The 20,062-nt window shown below is 40.0% G+C and overlaps 1 protein-coding gene across 1 annotated transcript in view; it reads left to right on the plus strand.

Moving 5' to 3' along the window:
• The first annotated feature begins 319 nt into the window (after positions 1-319).
• Positions 320-20,062, plus strand: part of TBC1D22B (TBC1 domain family member 22B) — a 58,332-nt gene continuing 38,589 nt past the window's right edge. Inside the window, exons 1-3 of the mRNA XM_031434803.2 lie at positions 320-519; positions 12,003-12,059; positions 19,561-19,868. Coding sequence (XP_031290663.2) covers positions 464-519; positions 12,003-12,059; positions 19,561-19,868 — 421 coding nt within the window. The 5' untranslated portion in view covers positions 320-463. The remainder of the gene's footprint in view (positions 520-12,002; positions 12,060-19,560; positions 19,869-20,062) is intronic.

Raw genomic sequence — 20,062 nt, forward strand, 5'->3', positions numbered from 1 at the left:
TATGTATATAAATACATATGCTCTCTCTTTTCAAAAAATATTAGACTGAAGAACCTCATTTCCCCCAAGGAAAACAGTACCCTCTCCTCCTGCCCATAGATCCCTTTCTTTACCTGCTTCTCCAGTCTGGGTTAAGGAACTTTCAGCCCCGCCTCCCTGCTCCTCCAAGCTCCGCCTTCCCGGTTCACCTGTGCGCCCAGCCCCTGACGTTACCGTTCGGCTTCAGCGGCCTGCAGGATTCCAGCTCACGATTGGTCCGTTTGCCCACGGCCTGCGCAGCCCACCAATGGCAGCGACGCTGGGTGGGAGGGTGCCCACATCCAAGATGGCGCCCCCGGGAGCTGGGAGCGGGTGACCGGCGGCAGGGACGCGGCCTGGGCTGGCCCTCCGATTGCGGGGTCCTGGGGGCATCTCGCTGGGTAACACCCTGGCCCGCCTGCAAGGCCTTCCCACGGCTAGAGCAATGGCCGCCGACAACAGCAAGCAGTTTTGGAAGAGGAGCGCCAAGCTGCCGGGGAGGTGAGCCCAGGACGCTGAGGGGAAGAGGGGATTGGACCAAACCCTTCCAGATCCTAAGCCCTAAATCCTGAGGGCCTGGGGCGCCACCTACCCAGGAAGGCTGGCTTGGGGAACCTGGGCGGTGGGGAAGCTGGGGCTGCCTGGTGGCGACAGGACAGCTGTCAGGCAAAGAAGCGGGCAGGGAGCTTTGGAGATGCCTGGGTGTGGGAGCAGACCTGGGTCTGGGGGTGCGGGGCTCTGGAGGGGTTGCCCTCAGCCGAGAGCTGGTAAAGTCAGGGCGAACGGAACAGTGGAGTTGAAAAGTGAGTAGCCAGTGTCGGTCCTGGGTTGGGAAGGCCATTCCCAGAGCTGCTTCTCACTTTAGACAGAACTCCTTGGGGTGGGGGGTAGGGGGTCTATGTCACGCACAGGTGGTTGTGCACGAGGATGCGCCTTCCCTTTCTCCCCCAGCTCTGCACGTATGAATTTTTCTCCTGGACTCCCAATAGGTTCTGGTGGGAGCTTGGGACCATCTGGACAAGAAAAGTGAGGAAAATTCTTAAGCCCGACCTTGCTTTATCTTGAGCGGGCCTTTTCCCATTAGGAATTATTACAGGGTGACCTAGAATTGAGATTATTTCTTTAGCATTTTCTAAGGATTTGTTCAACCCCGAGTGACCTCTTCCCCTTAGTGTTGTAATTTTCTTCTTGTGCAGTTGCGCTGAATTCGTTCTGGAGTTGTTTAGTTGGAGAGCAGACTTTTACTCTCCACTCCCACCCCCTACCCCCTTTTTAGTATCTGTTGAGACCCTTAGGAATTGTACATTCATAAATCTGCTGTTGGTTTATAGTTTCAGTTTGTTTGGGGGCAGATCTGAGAAGTAAAGGGAGGAGTGTATGTTTCAGTCTTAAATTCAAGATTTCTGCCAGCCACAGTCTACTTGATGACGAAATTCATGTTTGATTGGCCCTACGTGCTACCTTTCCTAACTGATTTACGGATAATCTTTTAAACCTGCGGCTTGTTTTTTGTTTTTTTAACCAGGAAGAGAGACATGAGGGTCAGTGGTGGCTATATAACAGTCTTATTTAGGATCCTATTAGAAATATGGGAATCAGTTTTTAGTAATACAGTATTAAAACGGTGCAAAGGAATGCAGAAATAGCTTCAGATCAAAGTGCTTTAGAATCAGTGTTAATATTAATGCTAAAAAAATAAAATAAAATAAAATATTAATGCTAAAGATTTCTGTGTTTTTAGATAGGCACCACTTCCTGCCTTCTGATTCCTTTTCCTTCCTGGTGTAGGGAGCTCTCCAGTATCACTAACTGCTGTTCTCTGGGGTTTTCCATGGTGAGATCATTAAATTTTGATATCCTAAGGTTATAATCAGAATCTATGGGAAAATTGTTAAATCAGGAAGCAGTGTTTGAGATGTGGGAGATGGCATGTTCTTTTGTGCCTTCTGACTGCTGGTCATTATTAACAATTTTTGTTTTCCACATTTCCCCTTTTGAACTATAGGAACAGTCAGCTTTTTGCAGAGCACTACTTTTGTGAGATGGGAAGGGGAATCTTTTCAATTTCTTCAAGTTTCTGGCTTCCTTTTTCTTTCTTTTTTTTTTTTTTTTTAATTTTGAAGAGGAGTGTAGAGGGGTAGGGGAGAGAACATTTGAGTTCAGAAATACTTGGATTATTATTGGACTCTTATCTGTGTGACCAAGGACAAATGATTTACTTCATCTCTCTAGGCCTCAGTTTCCTTACCTGTGAAATGAGGACAAAAATACTTTCCTCAAGGTTCTTGTAAGGGCTGAATTAAACATCCTGTTTGCAAAGAACCTAGGACAGTGTTTATTTAGCACGTTATAGTTGCTCAATAAATACTAGTTATTAGTATGACTGTTGTTATTAGAGAAAGTAAACATTTGAAAGAATGTTTTTCTGATCCTTACTCCAGTAGTAGGCATGTTCATTGTTTATCTTAAGGCATTAAAATTTTGCCACAATGCACAATAGTTTTTAGTACCTTGCTTGTTGAAGAGAGATATTGTTCATTGGTGTGCTTTTAGCAGGGAGGTCCCAGGAGCCCCTATTTATGGGAGAAAAACTAAAGTTCTTTTAGATAGAAAGTGCTTTGATTTAAGGAAACTTTTAGGAGACTTTTTCAAGAATAGAGCTTTTGCATTCGTACCCTTTCAGTCTTAGTGAAGGAAAACTTTCTCTGAGTGGGGAAATGACACAGATAACTGTGTCTAGGTCCATGGCAACCTAGAAGTGAAACTAGTTTATTCTTTGCAAATTGAAAGGTAAAAATTCAAAGTAGTGGCAGATTACTTTCAGTTTCTTTGGTCATGATCCAGTAACCTTAATTACAACAGATGGGAATTTTGTGTAATAAAATAGCCAAAGTTCAAAATGAATTAAACATCCTTTTGTAAAATAACAACTTTATTGAGATACAATTCACATGTCATAAAAAGTCACCCTTTTAAAGTGTACAGTTCAGTGGTATTTAAAATGTTTGTCTAGAGTGTAGCTGGTTTTGTGCAGCCATCACCACTCATTTCAGAACATTTTCATCACCCCCAGAAGAAAGCTGGCATCCATTAGTGGTCACTCCCCATCCTCCACTCCTTACAGCCCCTAGCAACCACTAATCTTTCTGTTTCTATGGACTTACCTATCTGAACATTTCATATAAATGGAATAATGTGATATGAGGCCTTTTGTGACTGGCTTCTTTTATTAAGCATAATGTTTTCAAGGCTTCTTCATGTTGTAGCATGTATCAGTATTTTACGGCTAAATAACGTTCCATTGTATGGATGTACCTCATTTTGTTTAACCATTCATCAGTTGATGGACATTAGGGTTATTTCCACTTTTTTGGTTATTATGAATATACAATGAAATTCATGTGCCAGTTTTTGCATGAATGTATGTTTTCCATTCTTTCGAGTATTATGTAGGAGTGGAGTTGCTGGGTCATATGGTATTTTGATGGAATTAAGCATCTTTTTAAGTTCTCTCAGTTATTCATAAGAGCCCCATGTACTTAGCACATCAAATGGTCCTTGTGTGGATGCCTAGGAAGACAGGAGGCAGTATGTACTATGTAGTTAAGAATCAGGCTCTGGAAACTTGAAACTAGTAGATAAATAAGTTCTGGAGAGCTAATGGACAGCATAGTGATTATAGTCAACAACACTGTATTATAAACTTCAAAGTTGCTAAGAGACTAGATCTTAATTGTTCTCAATACAAAGAAGAAATGATAATTATGTGACATGGCAGAGGTGTTAGCCAATGCTACAGTGGTAATCATATTGCAATACAATCTGTGTCTGTGGGGGATTGGTTACAGGACCCCCTCAGATACCAAAAGCTGCAGATGCTCAAGTCCCTTATATAAAGTGGCAGGCACTCCATATCTGTGGGTTCTGCACCCATCTGCAGATTCAACCAACTGCAGATTAGGAGGACCGACTTTATGTAAATGTATTAAATCAACACAACATACATCTTAAACTTACACAATGTTATATGTCAATTATATCTCCAAAAAAGGGGAAAAGAATACAAGCTATGGAACCTGACTGCCTGGTTTCAAATCCTAGCTCTGCCACTTTCTAACTGTGTGACCTTGGGCAAGTTAACCTCTGCCTTAGTCGCCTTATCTGTAAAATGGGGACAGAGTATCTACCTTATAAGGCTGTTATGAGGATTAAATGAGATAATGCATAGAAAGTGCATAGAATGTACTCAATGATATTAGCCATTGTGAAAATGATAGCTGTGGTTACAGTAGCTCTTATTTTTATTTGTTTTTCCTACTTTCTCTAGCTTCTGAAACTGAAATTGAAAAGCTTTGATCAGTGGTATGACTAGAGCCCCCGATGAGTCCTGAGTGGAAAAAAATACCACATATTGCTAATTAGGCAGAGGGTTTATGGAGGCACAAAGAAGCCTAATGCAGGGTCGCTGTGGCTGTCAGGTATTCATTAGCGATGAGGAGTATGATTTTGAGCAGTGGTTCTCAAACTTCAGTGAGTCACCTGGAGGGCTCGTTAAAACATAGATTGCTAAGCCCTGCTTCCAGAATTTCTGATTCAGCAGGCCTGAGGTGGGACCTGAGAAGCTGAGCTTTTAAGAAGTTCCCAAGGAATACTGCTGCTGCTAATCTGGGAGCTGCACTTTGAGAACCACTGAGAAAAGAGCCCTGAGTTAGATTGAAAGAAACCTGATTTCCAGTGCTGGGAGCTTTTGCTGTCTGGATACTAAACAATTAATGCATCTCTGCTTTGCTGTCTAATAGGTATCTCTAACTTAACACATCTAAGCAGAACTCTTGTTTTCCATGTCTGCCTACTCACACAAAGCTATTCTTTCTATCTCATTTAATGGTGCCACCATTCACCAAGTTCCTCAGATCAAAAATCCTAATGTCTGATTGTTTTTTCTCTCTCTCTCTGCCACATCCAAGTCATCAGTAAGTCCTGTGGGCTCGTCAAAATATATCCTGAATCTGAGCTGTTCCCACCACTTCTACCCCTACGACCAGGATCAAACTGAGTCCTCTCTTGCCTGGAATACTGTTGTATGTTCCTAATTGGTCTTCCTGCTTCTCTTCTTGCCCTTCTACAGACACCTGAAACTCTCTTAAGCCTTCCAGGCCCTTCATGGTTGGAAAGATAGGCAAAGTTAAGGACTGATCTTTCTCCCAACAGCAGTGGGATGCCATTAGAAGATTAGAGCTGTGACACAATCCAATTTGCATTTATAAAAATTCCATTCTGGCTACCCTGAGGAAAATGGCTTGGGCCATTGTTTTCAATGGTCAGGGATGGGGACACACAGCTGGTGTTTTAGGTAGGTGAATTCTGAATACTAGGCTGTATTTAATATCTGGCCCTTAGAAGGCCCATCAGTCATTGAGACAAACATCCTTTCCACATACACTTACACATTTCCAAACATTCAATCCCCTTGCCCCCCATCAGAGTGTCAGTTGACCCTTGAACCACACAGGTTTGAACTATGCGGGTCCACCTATACACAGATTTCATACTACAGTACTGCACAATCGTTGGTTGGTTGAATCCATGGATGCAGAACCATGGATATGGAGGGCCGACTGTAAAGTTATACCCAGATTTTCAACTGTGAGTAGAATTGGTGCCTCTAACCTCCGTTGTTCAAAGGGCAACTGTGGTTAGGAGGCTACTGCAATTAGTAGAAGGAAAGGCCATGATGGCTTGGAATAGGGCAATAGAGGACAAGTTTGGGAATATCTCCAGGACTTGGTAAATAATTGGATTTGGGGAGTAAGAGAGAAGGAGGTGCCAAAAAAGTGTCTCAGGTTCCTGGCTTAGGTGATCAGCTAAGATTGTGGTGTCATATCCTAAGAGAAGAAGCCATGTTTTGGGACGGAGTACTAACTACTGCAAGCTCAGTTTCCTGATCTATGAGATGAGAGGTTTGGATTAAGTGAGCTCTAAGGCTCTTCCCAGTTCTGAAGGTGAGTGTTTAACACCTGCTCGAATCAGTGGATAATTCCCTTTTGCTTTATCACTCACACAGGCATGATTGATAGGTGGGAGTAGGCTGGGGGAGGGGACACCAAAGGTGGGCTTTTCCATCTAGTGCTTTTGAAAGTAGTGAATTGCTGACCTCGCTGAACATCATGAGTGTCATGAAACTGTAGAATGTTAGAATTCGACTCTAAGAGCACTGCTGGTGAGGAAGCTGAGGCCAGAGAGGGAAGATGACTTGCCCCAAATCACAGTGTGGATTTCTTGACTTCTGGTCCACACTCTTCCTAATACTGCTTCCCCCTTCCCTCAGTCTCTGCTAAGATTAAAGATGCACTCTGTCCAAGTGTGTGTGAACGCTTCAGTGAAATGATGTGGATGAGACTTGGAATAGGAGAGACAAATGTGACTCAAAGCCTGGTTCATTTCCCGCATTATTATTTCCGGTCCTTCTGAGAAGGGCTTCTCCCTCTTTTTAAGCAAAAGTGTTTATTGTTAAAGTCAAGGAGCTATTTTAACATTCAGTGAAGTTGAGAAGAGTAATACTAGAATTACTTAGGAGCCCATAGATTTTTAACTGAAACCTTCTCTGTCATTGGTCATTTTGCATAGCATTGATGAATCTGATAGTAGACTTGGGGTAATGGTTTCAGCCTGTCTGGGCAGGTATATCACAACCTAGTCTTAGCTTGGAAATGCTTTACTAATAAAGTCAGTGACTGGGTGATGCTAAATTATCACTGAAACAGCGTAGATCCCCAGTTCTGGAAGACTTCCATCGAGTGAGGATGTGAACCTGCATTGATTGCCAGCATGTTTCGCTTTAAATTGGATAGCTCTGTTCCCATGTTTGCTTTAGCTCCTCTGTCAGCACTGAACAAACACCTGTTGACTTTTCCTATCAAGCTTTTTGCACTGTTCCGACTATGTAAACCAGCTATGCTGATACATTCTTTAATAAACCATGGTGTTGGTTTATTAAAGAGAATGAGGGGGAAGGGTATAGCTCAGTGGTAGAATGCATAATTAGCATGCGTGAGGTCCTGGGTTCAATCCTCTGTACCTCCTCTAAAAGTAAACCTATTACCTCTCCCACCCTTACCAAAATAAAATAAATAATACAATGGTAAATTAATAATAAGGAAAAATATTAAAGAGAATGATGGAGGTTGACGCGGGTTTTTGCTGTATTTTGTCTTAGCTGCAGCACAGCCATGGCATTCTTTTCTCTGCATGTGCAGTGTGATTGCCTCTTGTTTTCAGGTCTAGCCAGACAGGAGTCAGCTTAAACAGAGGCCTGGGTTTTGTAGTGTTCCAGTCTTGACTCACTAGGTATTGTTAAGTGCCTGCTGGCGTGTGTCACACTCTGCCAGGTGGTGAGGGGACTCCAGAAAGAGACGTGGCGCCACCACTGCTCTCTAGAAGCTGAAAATCCATTTGGCGCTGCAGCTTCCCCTGGTGAGGATGCTGCGTGTTATTGTCTTTCCGGTTTTTCCACTTGGCATATGTTACTTTCATAATCAGGAAGACTTAAGCAGAGCTGGGTGAAAACACATTGTTAAGTGAGGAAAACAAGATGTAGACCGATATGTACAGTGTACAGTCTTTTATGTAAAGTTTTAAAACATAAAAAAAATTGTATGTTTATGGATACATGAATATATGTAAAAGTATAAAAACAGATGGGAAGGATTTCATACCCACTTTAGGATAGTGATTATCTCTTGGGGAGATAGGGGAATGGGACTGGGAACTGCAACTAGGACTTTAGAAGTCTTTCTGATGCTTTATTTTCTCAAAAAAAGAAGTGTGAAAAAAAAATAAAGAAATGTGGTAAGTGAAACACATTTGTTAAAAAGAATGATGGGTTCATGGATGTTTGTTATATTTTTCTCTGTACTTTTCTTTGTGTTTGAAAATGTGAATTAAACTCTTCTTACACTTTTGGTAGAGCAAATGTATTTTAAATTTGTGTTGGAGAGATCAGCCAGCCATGAAATTAAGTCATATTTAAAGTAGCATTTATGATTTAGTATCAAAGTAAGTCATGTATACAGTGTGATACCATTTATATAAAGGTTTAAAAACACGGAAAATAATACTGTGTATCGTTTAGGGATACATACATAGAAAATGTAAAAATAGTGTGAAAAATACCAGATTCAACAAAATGGTTTCCTAGGAAGGGAGGGAAGGTTCTGCTAGTATTTCAAGGCCATAATGTCTTATTTCCTTCGTAAGTGTTGAGCACTTACCTGGGTGTACCTTATATTAAGATTTAAATCTAGTTTGCTTTGAAAAATAGTTTATTTTTTAAAAAGCAATCTAAGCCCTGATTTCTGTATTTTAGGGAATCAGAGAAGGCATGGCTTAGTGGATGTTGGGGATAGGCTTGGAGGAGGTCTCATAAAGGGGTGTGTAGAATTTGAAGGGAATGTTTCAGGATGGATATGATTTTGAAAATGCAGTTTAGTATTTAAGGTATGTTTGGAAGGCAAAGTGGAGACTAGCCTGCCCTAGAGTTGAGTTTGGGTTTGGGAGGAATGGGATGGTACAGGCTGATAGGTGAATTATAAATGCCAGGAAATTAAGCACCTTAATCACCAGGCTTTTTCTGTCTGTCTTCATTTAATCTCTGTGATCATCCTGGTTTCTCTTCCTTTTTTAACTTCTTTCCTCTCCTTTTTGAAATTCAATAAACTGATAAATTATACAAAGTGTTCCAGGTACAGATACATTATGGTTTAGTTCAAGAATATGTTAACAAATTCAATTTAGGCTCTGATCCCTTTGCTGATGAAGTCCATCACTTATCTTGTCCTTTCTGGCTGTGCCAGCACATTGGGCTGACATCTTTAAAAAATAGTCTACCATGATTTTAAGATCCCTTTCCTGGAAAGTAATTCATGGTCTTTGGCTCTTAAGCCTGCACAATTAGGATTGCTTTTTTCCTGCAAGGATTACTGGCAAGGTGGCAATACTCTTTTATGGAGAGAACCTAAGGATCCTCTCTTATTTTTCTACTCAGTCACCTGACTTAACTGACCCATTGAGATCTTCCTGCAAAGTATATCCTCTGATCTTTGTATTTTACTTACATAGACGCTTGTGGACTTGGAGAGTTGAAGTGTACTCACCTTAGAGTATTTGCAAACATTAAAATACAGATCAGTGGCTCTTTGGGTTTTCTAGTTTGTTTGTGCTTTTTGTTTTGGCTAAGCTTTTTCTCTCTGAGCCCAACTGTCCTGTATTCTTTGATCCCTCTTATTTTCTCTCTCCTTTTCCTCTGCCTAGGAAACTATAAACACATTCAAGTTGTATTGTTTGTACTTCTGTAGTAGTATATATAATGGTTTGTTTACAAATTACTTAACCTTCCAGAGCAGTATAGGGAATAGAGATTCTTACAGCTGAAAAGTTCAGGGCCGTATCTATAACTAACAGTCGTACACAAGAATATTCTCTTTGGAATCTTAGTAGAAATCAATGTGAAAGTTGACTACATTTTTATTTAAAAGCCACTTTAGGATCACATCTGTTTTGCCAAGGTAGGTACTTGATGAACTTGTTCTATGTTCTAAATGTTGGGTAAGGAATAAATTATAAAAATTGGAAGGAGGGAGAAAACCAACATTTCTTGGGCACTGAGTGTGTGTCAGGCAGCATTCACCTCACTGCCTGCTAGTGTTACTACCTGCAGGAATTGTGCTAAAGGGCTTTTGACACATTGTCCCATTTAAGCCTCCTAACCCTCTTAAGATTGCTTAATTTATTTCTTAAAAAGATGATCATATACACAATACTAGTTCAGGAAGGTACAAAAAGGTTTGCACTGAAAACTGAGTCTCTGCCACGTGGCCCTCCAGTCATCTGGTTCCTCTTTCAAACCACTGCTACTGGTGTCTTGTGTGTTCTTTCAAAGATACTCTATAAATACATAGACCTAATCATACATAAATATGTGGATATGCTTTATTTTAAAGATTTTTACAAAAATGGAGGCATTATTATGCATGCAATTCTGCATCTTTTTCAATAAATGTTTTATGTCAGTGGATATAAAACTGCCTCATTCTTTTTAACAGACATATATAATTTATTTAACTAATCCTGTTGTTAATAACCTTTTTTCTTTTAATAGGTAAGTTGAGCCCATTTATGTTTATTGAAATGACTACTATCTTTGGTTTTAGTTCTATTTTTAATATTTTCTTTAAAAAACTTTCACTGTAAGGACTGTACTTGCTTTGGAAGGTGGATGTTCATGTCTATATTCTGATGATTTGAAAGGTTTATCTTTTTATTCTAGTGATACTGTGTAAATTTTACCATGTTTCTTCAGATAATGTCTATTGACTCCCTACTATGAGCAATGATGAAATTTGTAGTTATATTTCCTGCCTCCTTCCCATCTGCTTTTAGTTGATTATGTTATTTTTCTTAGTTTTATTTTATATCTTAAAACATACTTAGACCTATATTACTTGAGCTGTCAGCTTTAAATATCTTTTGAGCCTTGTCAGTGAAAGATGAAGAAATCCGTGTACTTATTTGTCTACTTCTTTCTTCCTTCCCATTTTAACATTTGCCAATTACATTATTTTTACATTCTCTTCTGCAACCATAAAGCCTCAAATTTAAGACTTAGTCTTAAGGTTAAATCAATTAAGTGCTCTCCATCAGTCCTTTTGCCATCATTCCTCCATTTATTTCGTTGTTCATTGACGTTTTTCCTCTAGTAGTTTCATCAGGAAGGAGTCAAGGAGAGCATATTGCCTGAGTTCTTACATGTTGAAACATGCTTTTCTGTCATCTTTGTACTTAAACAACACTTTGGCTTGATATATTATTCTCGGGTCACTCTTTTTTTTTTTTTAAATTGTGAACTATTACAGAAAAGTACGTGAAACAATTGTGTGGTACAATAACTTGAGTAATCACAAAGTGAACCCCTCCCCCTGAAACCTCCTTTTGTCTGTTCTCTATCACACCTTCTTCCTCCCCTCCAGAGATAACCACATCCTTTTATGTTAATCACTCCTTGCTTTCTTTATAGCATTACGATTGTGGATGCATCCCTAAACAACAGAAATCATTTTTTGCCAGTTTTTGAAGTGTATATAAATAGACTCACACAGTGTTTACTCTTATTCTTTGCTTGTTTTTTTGTTTTGTTTTGTTTGCTCAGCATGACATTTGTAATATTCATTCCCATTGCTTGCAGCCTTACTCCATATATTTACATTGCTGTAAAGTATTCTGTTACGTGAACATATGATGGTATATTTCCGTGTTGATGGACACTTGGGTTATTTCTAGTTTGGGGTTAAAAGGAATAATCATGCTATGAATAGTTTTACATATATTTCCTGATACACAATATGTATATATTTCTCTTAAGATATATATTTGGGAATGAAAATACGGGGTTCTAGGGAATGCATATTTTGTTCTTCCTAGATATAGCCAAACTGTTTTTGGAGTGGTCGTATCACTTTATATCCCTACCAGCAGTGAGTGAGAGTCCCTTGAGCCACTGTTCTCTTGATTTGTGGTATTGCTTCACTTTCTTATAGCCCAAGTGATCCTTTGGGGTAGATGATAGTCCCATTTTTACAGATGAGAAAGCAGATTCAAAGTGATCAAGTAATTTGGTGCAAGTTTGTAGAGGTAGTGGGTGCCAGAACTGGCATTTGAACGCTGCCCTCTCCAGCCCTGAAGCCTGTCCATGCTGCCTTCTTTAGGGATAGGACCTCCCGACAGTCAGGCATGTATGTAGGGCACTGAAACCTCACCATTCTCAAGAACTTTTTAAAAAAGAGTAGGCTGCTATCCTTTGGCTTGGATATAGTTGTTCTTGGAGGTAACCTGTTTCTCGAAGTTCCTTCCAATTTTGTGATGCAGGTGGTATTTACCCAACATATTTACTTTCCTGACAACTTACTTCTTCCTTTTTTTCTTGCTTTTAGCATCCAGCCTGTGTATGGAGCACAGCACCCTCCTCTGGACCCTCGGCTCACCAAAAAGTAAGTCAAGATATTTTTCCTTTCAAGCATATGCTTCTTCTAAAATCCCTGAATCCTCCCCTACTTTGTTGAAATGATCGTTTCCACTTTGACCTTTTCTAGCTTCTTCTCTGCTCTGTTTTGGATCAGAAGATGAGCAGTCTTACCTCGTTACTAACTGGAAAGTTAAATCACGTCAGAGATTTTTTTTTCCCCCACATTGGAAGCTGGTAAATGTAGGGTTTTGTATGAGATTCTCATACAAAGGTCTTTATTGATTAAATATTTTCCCCAAATTGGATGGTTGATGACCTTCTAACAGGAGATCTGGTTTCTGGGGCTTACTGCTTCTGTGTGTATGTTGTGTGTGTGTGTGTGTGTGTGTGTATGTATATATCTGCCATCTTCCTCACTTACACATATTCTGAGAAGTAGGGCAAATAGGACAGAGCTGTAGGGCTGGCATTCTTCATGTCCTCTTTCTCTGACACACCCAAGGAAACCTAGCCAGACAGTAGAGTTGAAAGCTCCCTGGAGGCTATTTCTTCTAGTAAAATTCTAATAAATTATTTTCAAACATAACAGAGATCCTAGTTAAATCCAAGATGTGTGAGTGTATATTCTAAACCCCCAATTATTGCTTTATCACACCTTTCTCTCGTGAACCATCGCTCAGCCACAGTAAATTTAAACAAGGAGATGGGTCGTCTTCTCACATGGCCTCTATCTTTGGGCAGGTCTACTCTTAGAGACTTATTTCTAGGAAAGCTGTCACTTGTAGTGAAAACCAAATGATTTGAGAGGTGCAGGAGACCTGGGTTGTCATCCTTCTGGGGCCAGCATAATAATATCCATCCTTTCTTCCTTCACAGTCAGTGAGGAAGGAAAGATAATGTACATTAAAGTATTCTGAATATCTAGAAAAATGCCTTATCAAACATGCATTATCAAAAGTTAAATATTCTTTTAATAACTAAATGTGTGGTAAACTTTCTGTAATCCTACCAACTCATTCTTTTTGCAATTTGGCTAATATGCAGAAGGTACAATCTTCTGAACTGCTCTAGAAGTATGACTGCTGTTCTTTTCTATGAGATGTAGTTTTTATATCAGAAACCACTGGAATGTAAGCTCTTTGAGGGCAGGGACTTTGTTTTGTTCACCACTAGACCCTTAGTACCTAGACCAGTGTGGGTACATGGTAGGTACTGAGTAGATATCTATGTATGGAATGAAGGAAGAAATCACTGTGTTTACTTAGACAATGGATATTTCTTTCATGTTTCTTAGTTTGTACCTTGTATTGGATCTTAAGGGAAACATGTTTTTTGTGCTATTTGTCTGATATTTCCATTAAGTATAATGAATTCTATTTCCTAATTTTACCAATAGTGGACTCTCTGGTCTGTTGGCCAGTGTAGCAGGCACTGTTAATTACCTACCCGACAATCTTCCCTGCCCCTACTTCTTCCTTGCTCAAGAACCATAGTTTTATTCAGCTCTTGAGCAGTGACAGGGTATGTGGATTAGTTTAAGCCTTTTATAATAATTCCTTGGTAATCCCAGTGGCTGGTCTTTGGTGGGCTCATCTCATTGGTTCTGGCCAACGAGATGTAAAAGAAAGTCTCCTTAGGGAGGGTTTTTAGAAGGATTTTCTTTTTTGATCAGAGAGAGATCATTTTGTGAAGAAGGCCACTTTTTGTCTCCACTCACATTTCCTGCTGTTGAATGTGGTAGTGTGAAAATGAGATGCTAAAAACTGTACCAGCTAACTTGTAACCTGAGGGAAAGACAAGAGAATTGCAGAGACAGCAGCTCAGTGCCCTGATGTCATGGTCTTTACAATTTAAGCATCATTTGAATATTCTATTCCTTGTAACCGGTTCTGTTTACAGCCAGGATTTGTTGATCGGTAATAGATCCATTCCAGCATAATTTATAATGGCCTTTGATAAACACATGGCTAGCATAAAATCTGCTACCCACATGTATAGAAGGCAGTGGGGTATACTATCCTATTTTATGTTTGGGTCATAATCTGCACCTGTCATCAACAGAGTTTTCCCTGATTCTGTATTTAGGACTGGCCTTGAGAACTATCACCATACCCTAAACTGCCAAGGCAAAGTTTATATGCTCTTGTTTTTCCCACCTATTAATGATATAAAACCATGAGTGTTTCCACTGATCATTCAGCAGAGTTGCATTCGTACTTTGAATAGAAGTAGTTACTTAGCTCTGCAGTTAAGGAGGAATGTAATTGTCACTGAATAAATTGCATCCCCTTTTCACGCATGTGGTGGTTTAGTGTTAACACTCTGCAATATGGGACAGCGTCTAGATCTGCACTGGACCATTTTACAATTCCAGATTGTTACTATAAAACATTTATCGCCCTTATTTTAGTACCTTTGTTGGGACATTTTTATTACTTTCTCTGCCACATGATTATCGTTCCACTTCAGGCTGCCATTAATTACTGTGTGGTTAATCCCCATCTTGCAGAAGCTTGTGCTTTGGGTCTTCAATCATCTAAACTGCACGAGCACAGCAAGTCATTCCCTGTCTGTGTATATTGACTTCAATTTGCCAAATTATTACCGTTAGTGATAATATTGCCTGCAATAATTTTTATAGCTCAGATAAAACTCGTCTCACTGCAGAGCGGCCCCATTGGCCACTTGATGGTATGACAAGCTTTTAAGTTTATTGTTTTCTGAATTGATATCCTGCTTCTGAATTATAAATCTCCTTCACAGGAACCCACACTAGTTACTGATATGACTGGATTTACCAAGTTCCCCACTTGCTTCACATCCCTTACCAGTGTCAAGTATTATATTTTCTAAACAAATTTGTATTGTATTTCTGTTAAGTGAACAGCCATATCAGTAAAACAAAGCAGTGTTAATCAAATTACAGAATGATTGCTCTTTTGTTTCCTATAACCTGCAGCCACTCTTTTGCAAAATATCCTTAGGTGTCTGTGTTACCATTTAACAAGTTATCATTCATCAAACAACTAACTTTTTCTCAAATGTGCCATTTATTGTGTTTTTGTGAGTTTTTAGCATCACCTGCACTTCTTGAATTCCTTTTTTTCATCACTTACTAGCTCCATGATCTTGGGAAAATTACTTAACCTCTCTGATCCTTAGCTTCCGTATCTGTAAAATGGAAATAATAAGACTCACTTCCCAGAGTTGTTGTGAGGACTAAGTGAGGTATCTGTGAAAGTGCTTTTTAACCTATAATTTGGCATATAGTTGGAGGGTAATATGGTGAAGTTGTCTCTCAGAGGCCGGTTTGGTTATAACTTTGACATAGTTCTGTTTAAGTAATTTTGGTTAAACTTCAAGCCACACTGTGGCATTATTGTACCTTGGGTTAGTTATAGATTAGTTGGGATTATGTTAAAATGAGGCAACCTGTAAGCCAGAGGCATGCTAGAATTACCTGGATTGATTTCTCACTGTGACTGTTGGGGTCAGAGGGGAAGAGGGACATTTCTCCTCCAGGGACCACATCCCTAGATGTGGCTTCTTCCCATTCTGGCTGCCAGCACATGCCGCCCATCTTGTGTTGTGAGGAGATTCTTTCTACAAGGCAAGAGAGTTAGGGCTACGAGCCATGCACACTGTGGGAACTTACAGCTGTGGTGTTCTGTGCACAGTTTGCTTGGCAACTCCTTCCTAGGGTGCAGATCTTACTAGTCCTCAACCTTCTTTAACCATTTTTTCCAAGTAAGGTAGTTGGAGAATGCCTGTGGGCTCTGTGGTCCCATAGACCTGGATTTGGGCTCAGGCTTCGCAGCCTGCTCCTGACCTCAGTAAGCCTGTTTCCTCATCTGTAAATGGGAATAATAATAATAGTACCTCATATGCTTATGAATGAGTGTTAATAAGAAAATGGATATAAACAAAAAAGAAAATGGGTGTATATAAATACTAGTACAGAGCTTAGCACCTAGTGAATAGCCAATAAATGTTAACTCTTCTATGTATGCATTTCTGTGATCTCCTCTGGAGCGAACAACATTAATAAACATGGAAAAGCTTCAAAGCTTTAAATCTTCCCATCAGTGTTGCTGGTCTGTAGTAGTGGTAACCCAGGTACCTTTACACTCTCACTCCCCTCTGTCACTCTTGTGAGCTGTTCTCACAACCTTCTGTCCTCAGACTCCCACCCCTCTAGGCAATACATACCCCTTCCTCCGTGAAGGCCTCTTTGCTCAGGACCAAGCTGACTTTTTAAACTAGTTAGTTAGTTGAATTTGGGGTTTTGTAAGGTAATTATCCCTAAAGTAATTTCTAGCAGCCTCATAATGTTCGGCTTGAAATCTCTCGTATCTTCCCATCACAGGAAATGACAGCCTTCCCTCCCTTCTTTCCTCTTCACTGAGTTGGAATATGTCCTTCCAATATCTATTTGCTAAAGTCTTCATTTGAGTAAAATTCCAGTTCTTAATCTAGTTCACTTATTTTGAACCTTCATCTGCTTCAAAAAATATAATGAAATACTTTAAATGCATAAAAAGTTGTAAAGAAGAATATAACAGACACTCCTGTCCCCACTGCTTGGTGTCCATTAGACCCCAGCACTCGGCCTGGCCCGTTTCCTGGTGTAATGTTTTAATTCACTCCAGGGTGTGCGTGTGCTTCACCCAGTGTTGGATTATCAGCATCCAGTCTGTTCTTTGACCTGACTTACAATGCAGCTTCTTGATTCATGGTTTATTTAAAGAGTTCTTAACGTATCAAGAGGATATTTAGGAAACATCAACCAGAAAAAAGGAATAATTAACTTTGGGATCCAAAGTACCCCACATCACTGAAATGGAGTCATGACATGCAGTCCTGGGGTACACGTAGCCACCAAGGAGGAAAACGCCAGTAATAACCACGTACTCCTTTGCGGCATTTTGTTGACGGCAGATCTTACACGTCTGCCCATTTGTTCTTGACAGTGGGCCCTCTGAGATGTGTGCTGCTGTGCGCGTTTACACTGTGCTGAAGTGGTGGATCCTGGATCCCCTATTATGGAGGAAAAGCAGTCATAGTAATGAGTCTAGAACATACAGCCTCAGCAGGTCTGCAGAGGAGCAGTTTGCCTCTGGCTCAGGGAATGGATTTTTGACATGCAGATATTTGCGCTTCATTGCCTCAGTTTTATTTTCTTTCATTTGGGATCTTGTTCATTTCTAAATGTTTGTTCAGTAGGTTTATGAGTGCTTGTACTTTGGGGATTGACAAAAGCCAACAAAACAACCTTTTCTACTGATTAATAAAAGTAATATGCTCATTATAGAAAGCATGGATAATTCAGAAAAGTGTAAAAATTAAATATTACCTGTAATTCCACAGCCCACAGATAAGCAGTGTTAACATTTTGATGTGTTTTTCTTCCTGGTCTTTTCTATGCATATACTTTTTAAAAAATATAGAGATCATAAAATATGTCTAATTTTGGTTTAATTTTCACTTTATTGTGGTCATTTTCTAGTGTTATTAAATAGCCTTCAAGATGTGATTTTGGATGGCTGCATAACATTCCATCTGGTGGCCAAACCATAATATATTTCTCATCATTTGCAATTTCTAGATATTTATGATGTTTGTAGCTTTTAAGCAAAATAAATAACACCATTATAAACTGTTTTAGATCTTCTTTGTTTGACTCTGATTATTTTCTTATGGTCACAGATGATGAATCGTTTTAAGGCTTGTGGTGTGTATGTTGCCAGATTGTTTTCCAGAAGGTTCTATAACGTACACCCCCCTGTAGTATTAGAGGTGGTCTCTCTGTACCTTGGTCAGCCCTGAAGAGAATGCTCCTTTAAATCTTTGCTAATTTAGTGAGTAGAAAATGGCACCATGTTTCTTGATGGAAACACATCACATTTGAACTGTTTTATCTGGTAATTTATGTTATCTCTTGCATTTTGCATTTTGTGTGATGTGTGAAACTAGCGTTTGAAAATAATGTCTCAGTGATATCTTACTCCTCTTTTGATGTTAATAATAGGGATGTTCCAATGAGTTATGTGAGCTACCCATCTGTATTTATCAATGTTAGTAACTGCTATCTTTCAAAGTAAGTATTGGACTCATCTAGGGAGATGGGATAGCTATTAGCCCACCCACCCCTACCCAAAGGGAAGAAACGTCTCTTGGGAATGGGGGAGCGTCAGCTCTTCCAGCAGAGCCTTGTTTTTACTCTAGAGTTGCCCTGTCTTGCTGAGGGAAACAGTGAGGCATTTTAATGATGTTTTTACCCCATTGCATTCCAGTCCTCAGGTATAAACTTACACGAGGCTGCATCCTCTGCTTCCCTACCTGGGGTGAGGGATACTAGGTAAGACTGAATTAGAAATGTCCCAAACACTGGAACCAGAATAAGGGCCCCCAGACCTTTAGAGGGAGATATAAAGAGGAAAAGTTCAGGAAATAGGAATGGTCTACATGACTCTTAGGACTAGGCTCTCTTTCCTTAACAAGTTAGTTTAGTGTTTCCCAAACTTCAGTCATGTAACATCTTCACAATTTTTTGCTATATTCTCTACTATTATTTACTAAATCCATTGGAAAAGAAACTCATTTTGTATACTCAATTAGATTTATTTTTTAAAATAAACCTTATTACTTCTGTAAGTGGAAAACTAGTATTATTTGCCAAAGATAGAAATTAACCTTAAAAATAATTACAATGAAAAACAAAAGTCTTATTAATTAAATTCTAAGCCAGATCCTGTTGACACTGACATTACAAAATGTCAGTCCTCAGGCTGCCCTCACTTTGTTAAAAAAAATTAGTCCTAAAGACAGAGTAGCACCAAACTCAGATCTCTCCAGCAGAAAGATTTAACAGAATAAAAAGGGAACAATTTCTTCATTTTGGAACTTGGTGTTTAACAATACACATGGGCTACCTAAAATTATCTCTTGTTCTACCAGTAGCTGCTGTCCTACTCCAAAAAATAGGTTAGGTTATGTCGCCATAACAGATTAACCCTGAAATCTCAGTGGATTGACACAGCAAAGGTTTATTTCTTGTTCGTGCTACCTGTCCAAAGTAGAATAGGGTTGGGGTGGAGGGCAGGCTCTGCTCCATGCAGTCACTCTCTTATCCAGACCAAGGGAGGCACCACCAGTTACCACGATAGAAGACAGCTTATGGAGAACTCATGCCTGTTCTTTTTATTACTTTGGCTTGGAAGTGATTACCTCACTTCTCTTCCCACCCCATTGACCAGAGCTAGTCATATGGTCTCGCCTAAGTACAAGGGGGCTGGGAAGTACAGAGTTGCACATGGAATATTTGGAGAGCATAGCTTTCTTTGCTTCATCTGTCTCTGCAGCATAGGGCTGGTCTAGATGCATCTGGATGAGGAATGGATATGGATATTTTTTGTTTGAAGAAGGTAATGATTTGCATGACATTTGTAATACTGTTAATATTAAGCAAGTGAAGGCAGTCAGCTGTGTCAGACCATTCCTTGGTAATGGTGTCTCCTTTCTTGAAGCTTCATTAAAGAACGATCGAAAGTCAACACGGTTCCTCTGAAGAGTAAGAAGGCCTCCAGTTTTCATGAGTTTGCCCGGAACACCAGTGATGCTTGGGACATTGGTGATGATGAGGAGGAGGACTTTTCCTCCTCTTCTTTCCAAACGCTGAACTCAAAAGTTGCCTTGGCAACTGCTGCCCAAGTGCTGGAAAACCACAGCAAGCTGAGGGTGAAACCAGAACGGTCCCAGTCAACGACATCTGATGTTCCGGCCAGCTACAAAGTCATTAAGTCCAGCAGCGATGCCCAGCTGTCCAGAAATTCCAGTAAGTCCATCCCGCTCCCCTCCAGAGGCTCAGCCTTTTCAGCAGAGTGCATTTTAAAGAAAAACAATTTTTTTTTAGGACATTCCTCAGATCTTCCAATGGGTGATAAATAAGTAGTTTCAAGCCTGAGGTATGACGTCAGTGAGCCTCACTGGTCGTGAGCTGTACTTGTTCCTCACGCCTGGTTGGTTGCT

This window comes from Camelus dromedarius, chromosome 19 (assembly GCF_036321535.1).
Source record: "Camelus dromedarius isolate mCamDro1 chromosome 19, mCamDro1.pat, whole genome shotgun sequence".
NCBI classification, from domain to species: Eukaryota; Metazoa; Chordata; class Mammalia; order Artiodactyla; family Camelidae; genus Camelus; species Camelus dromedarius.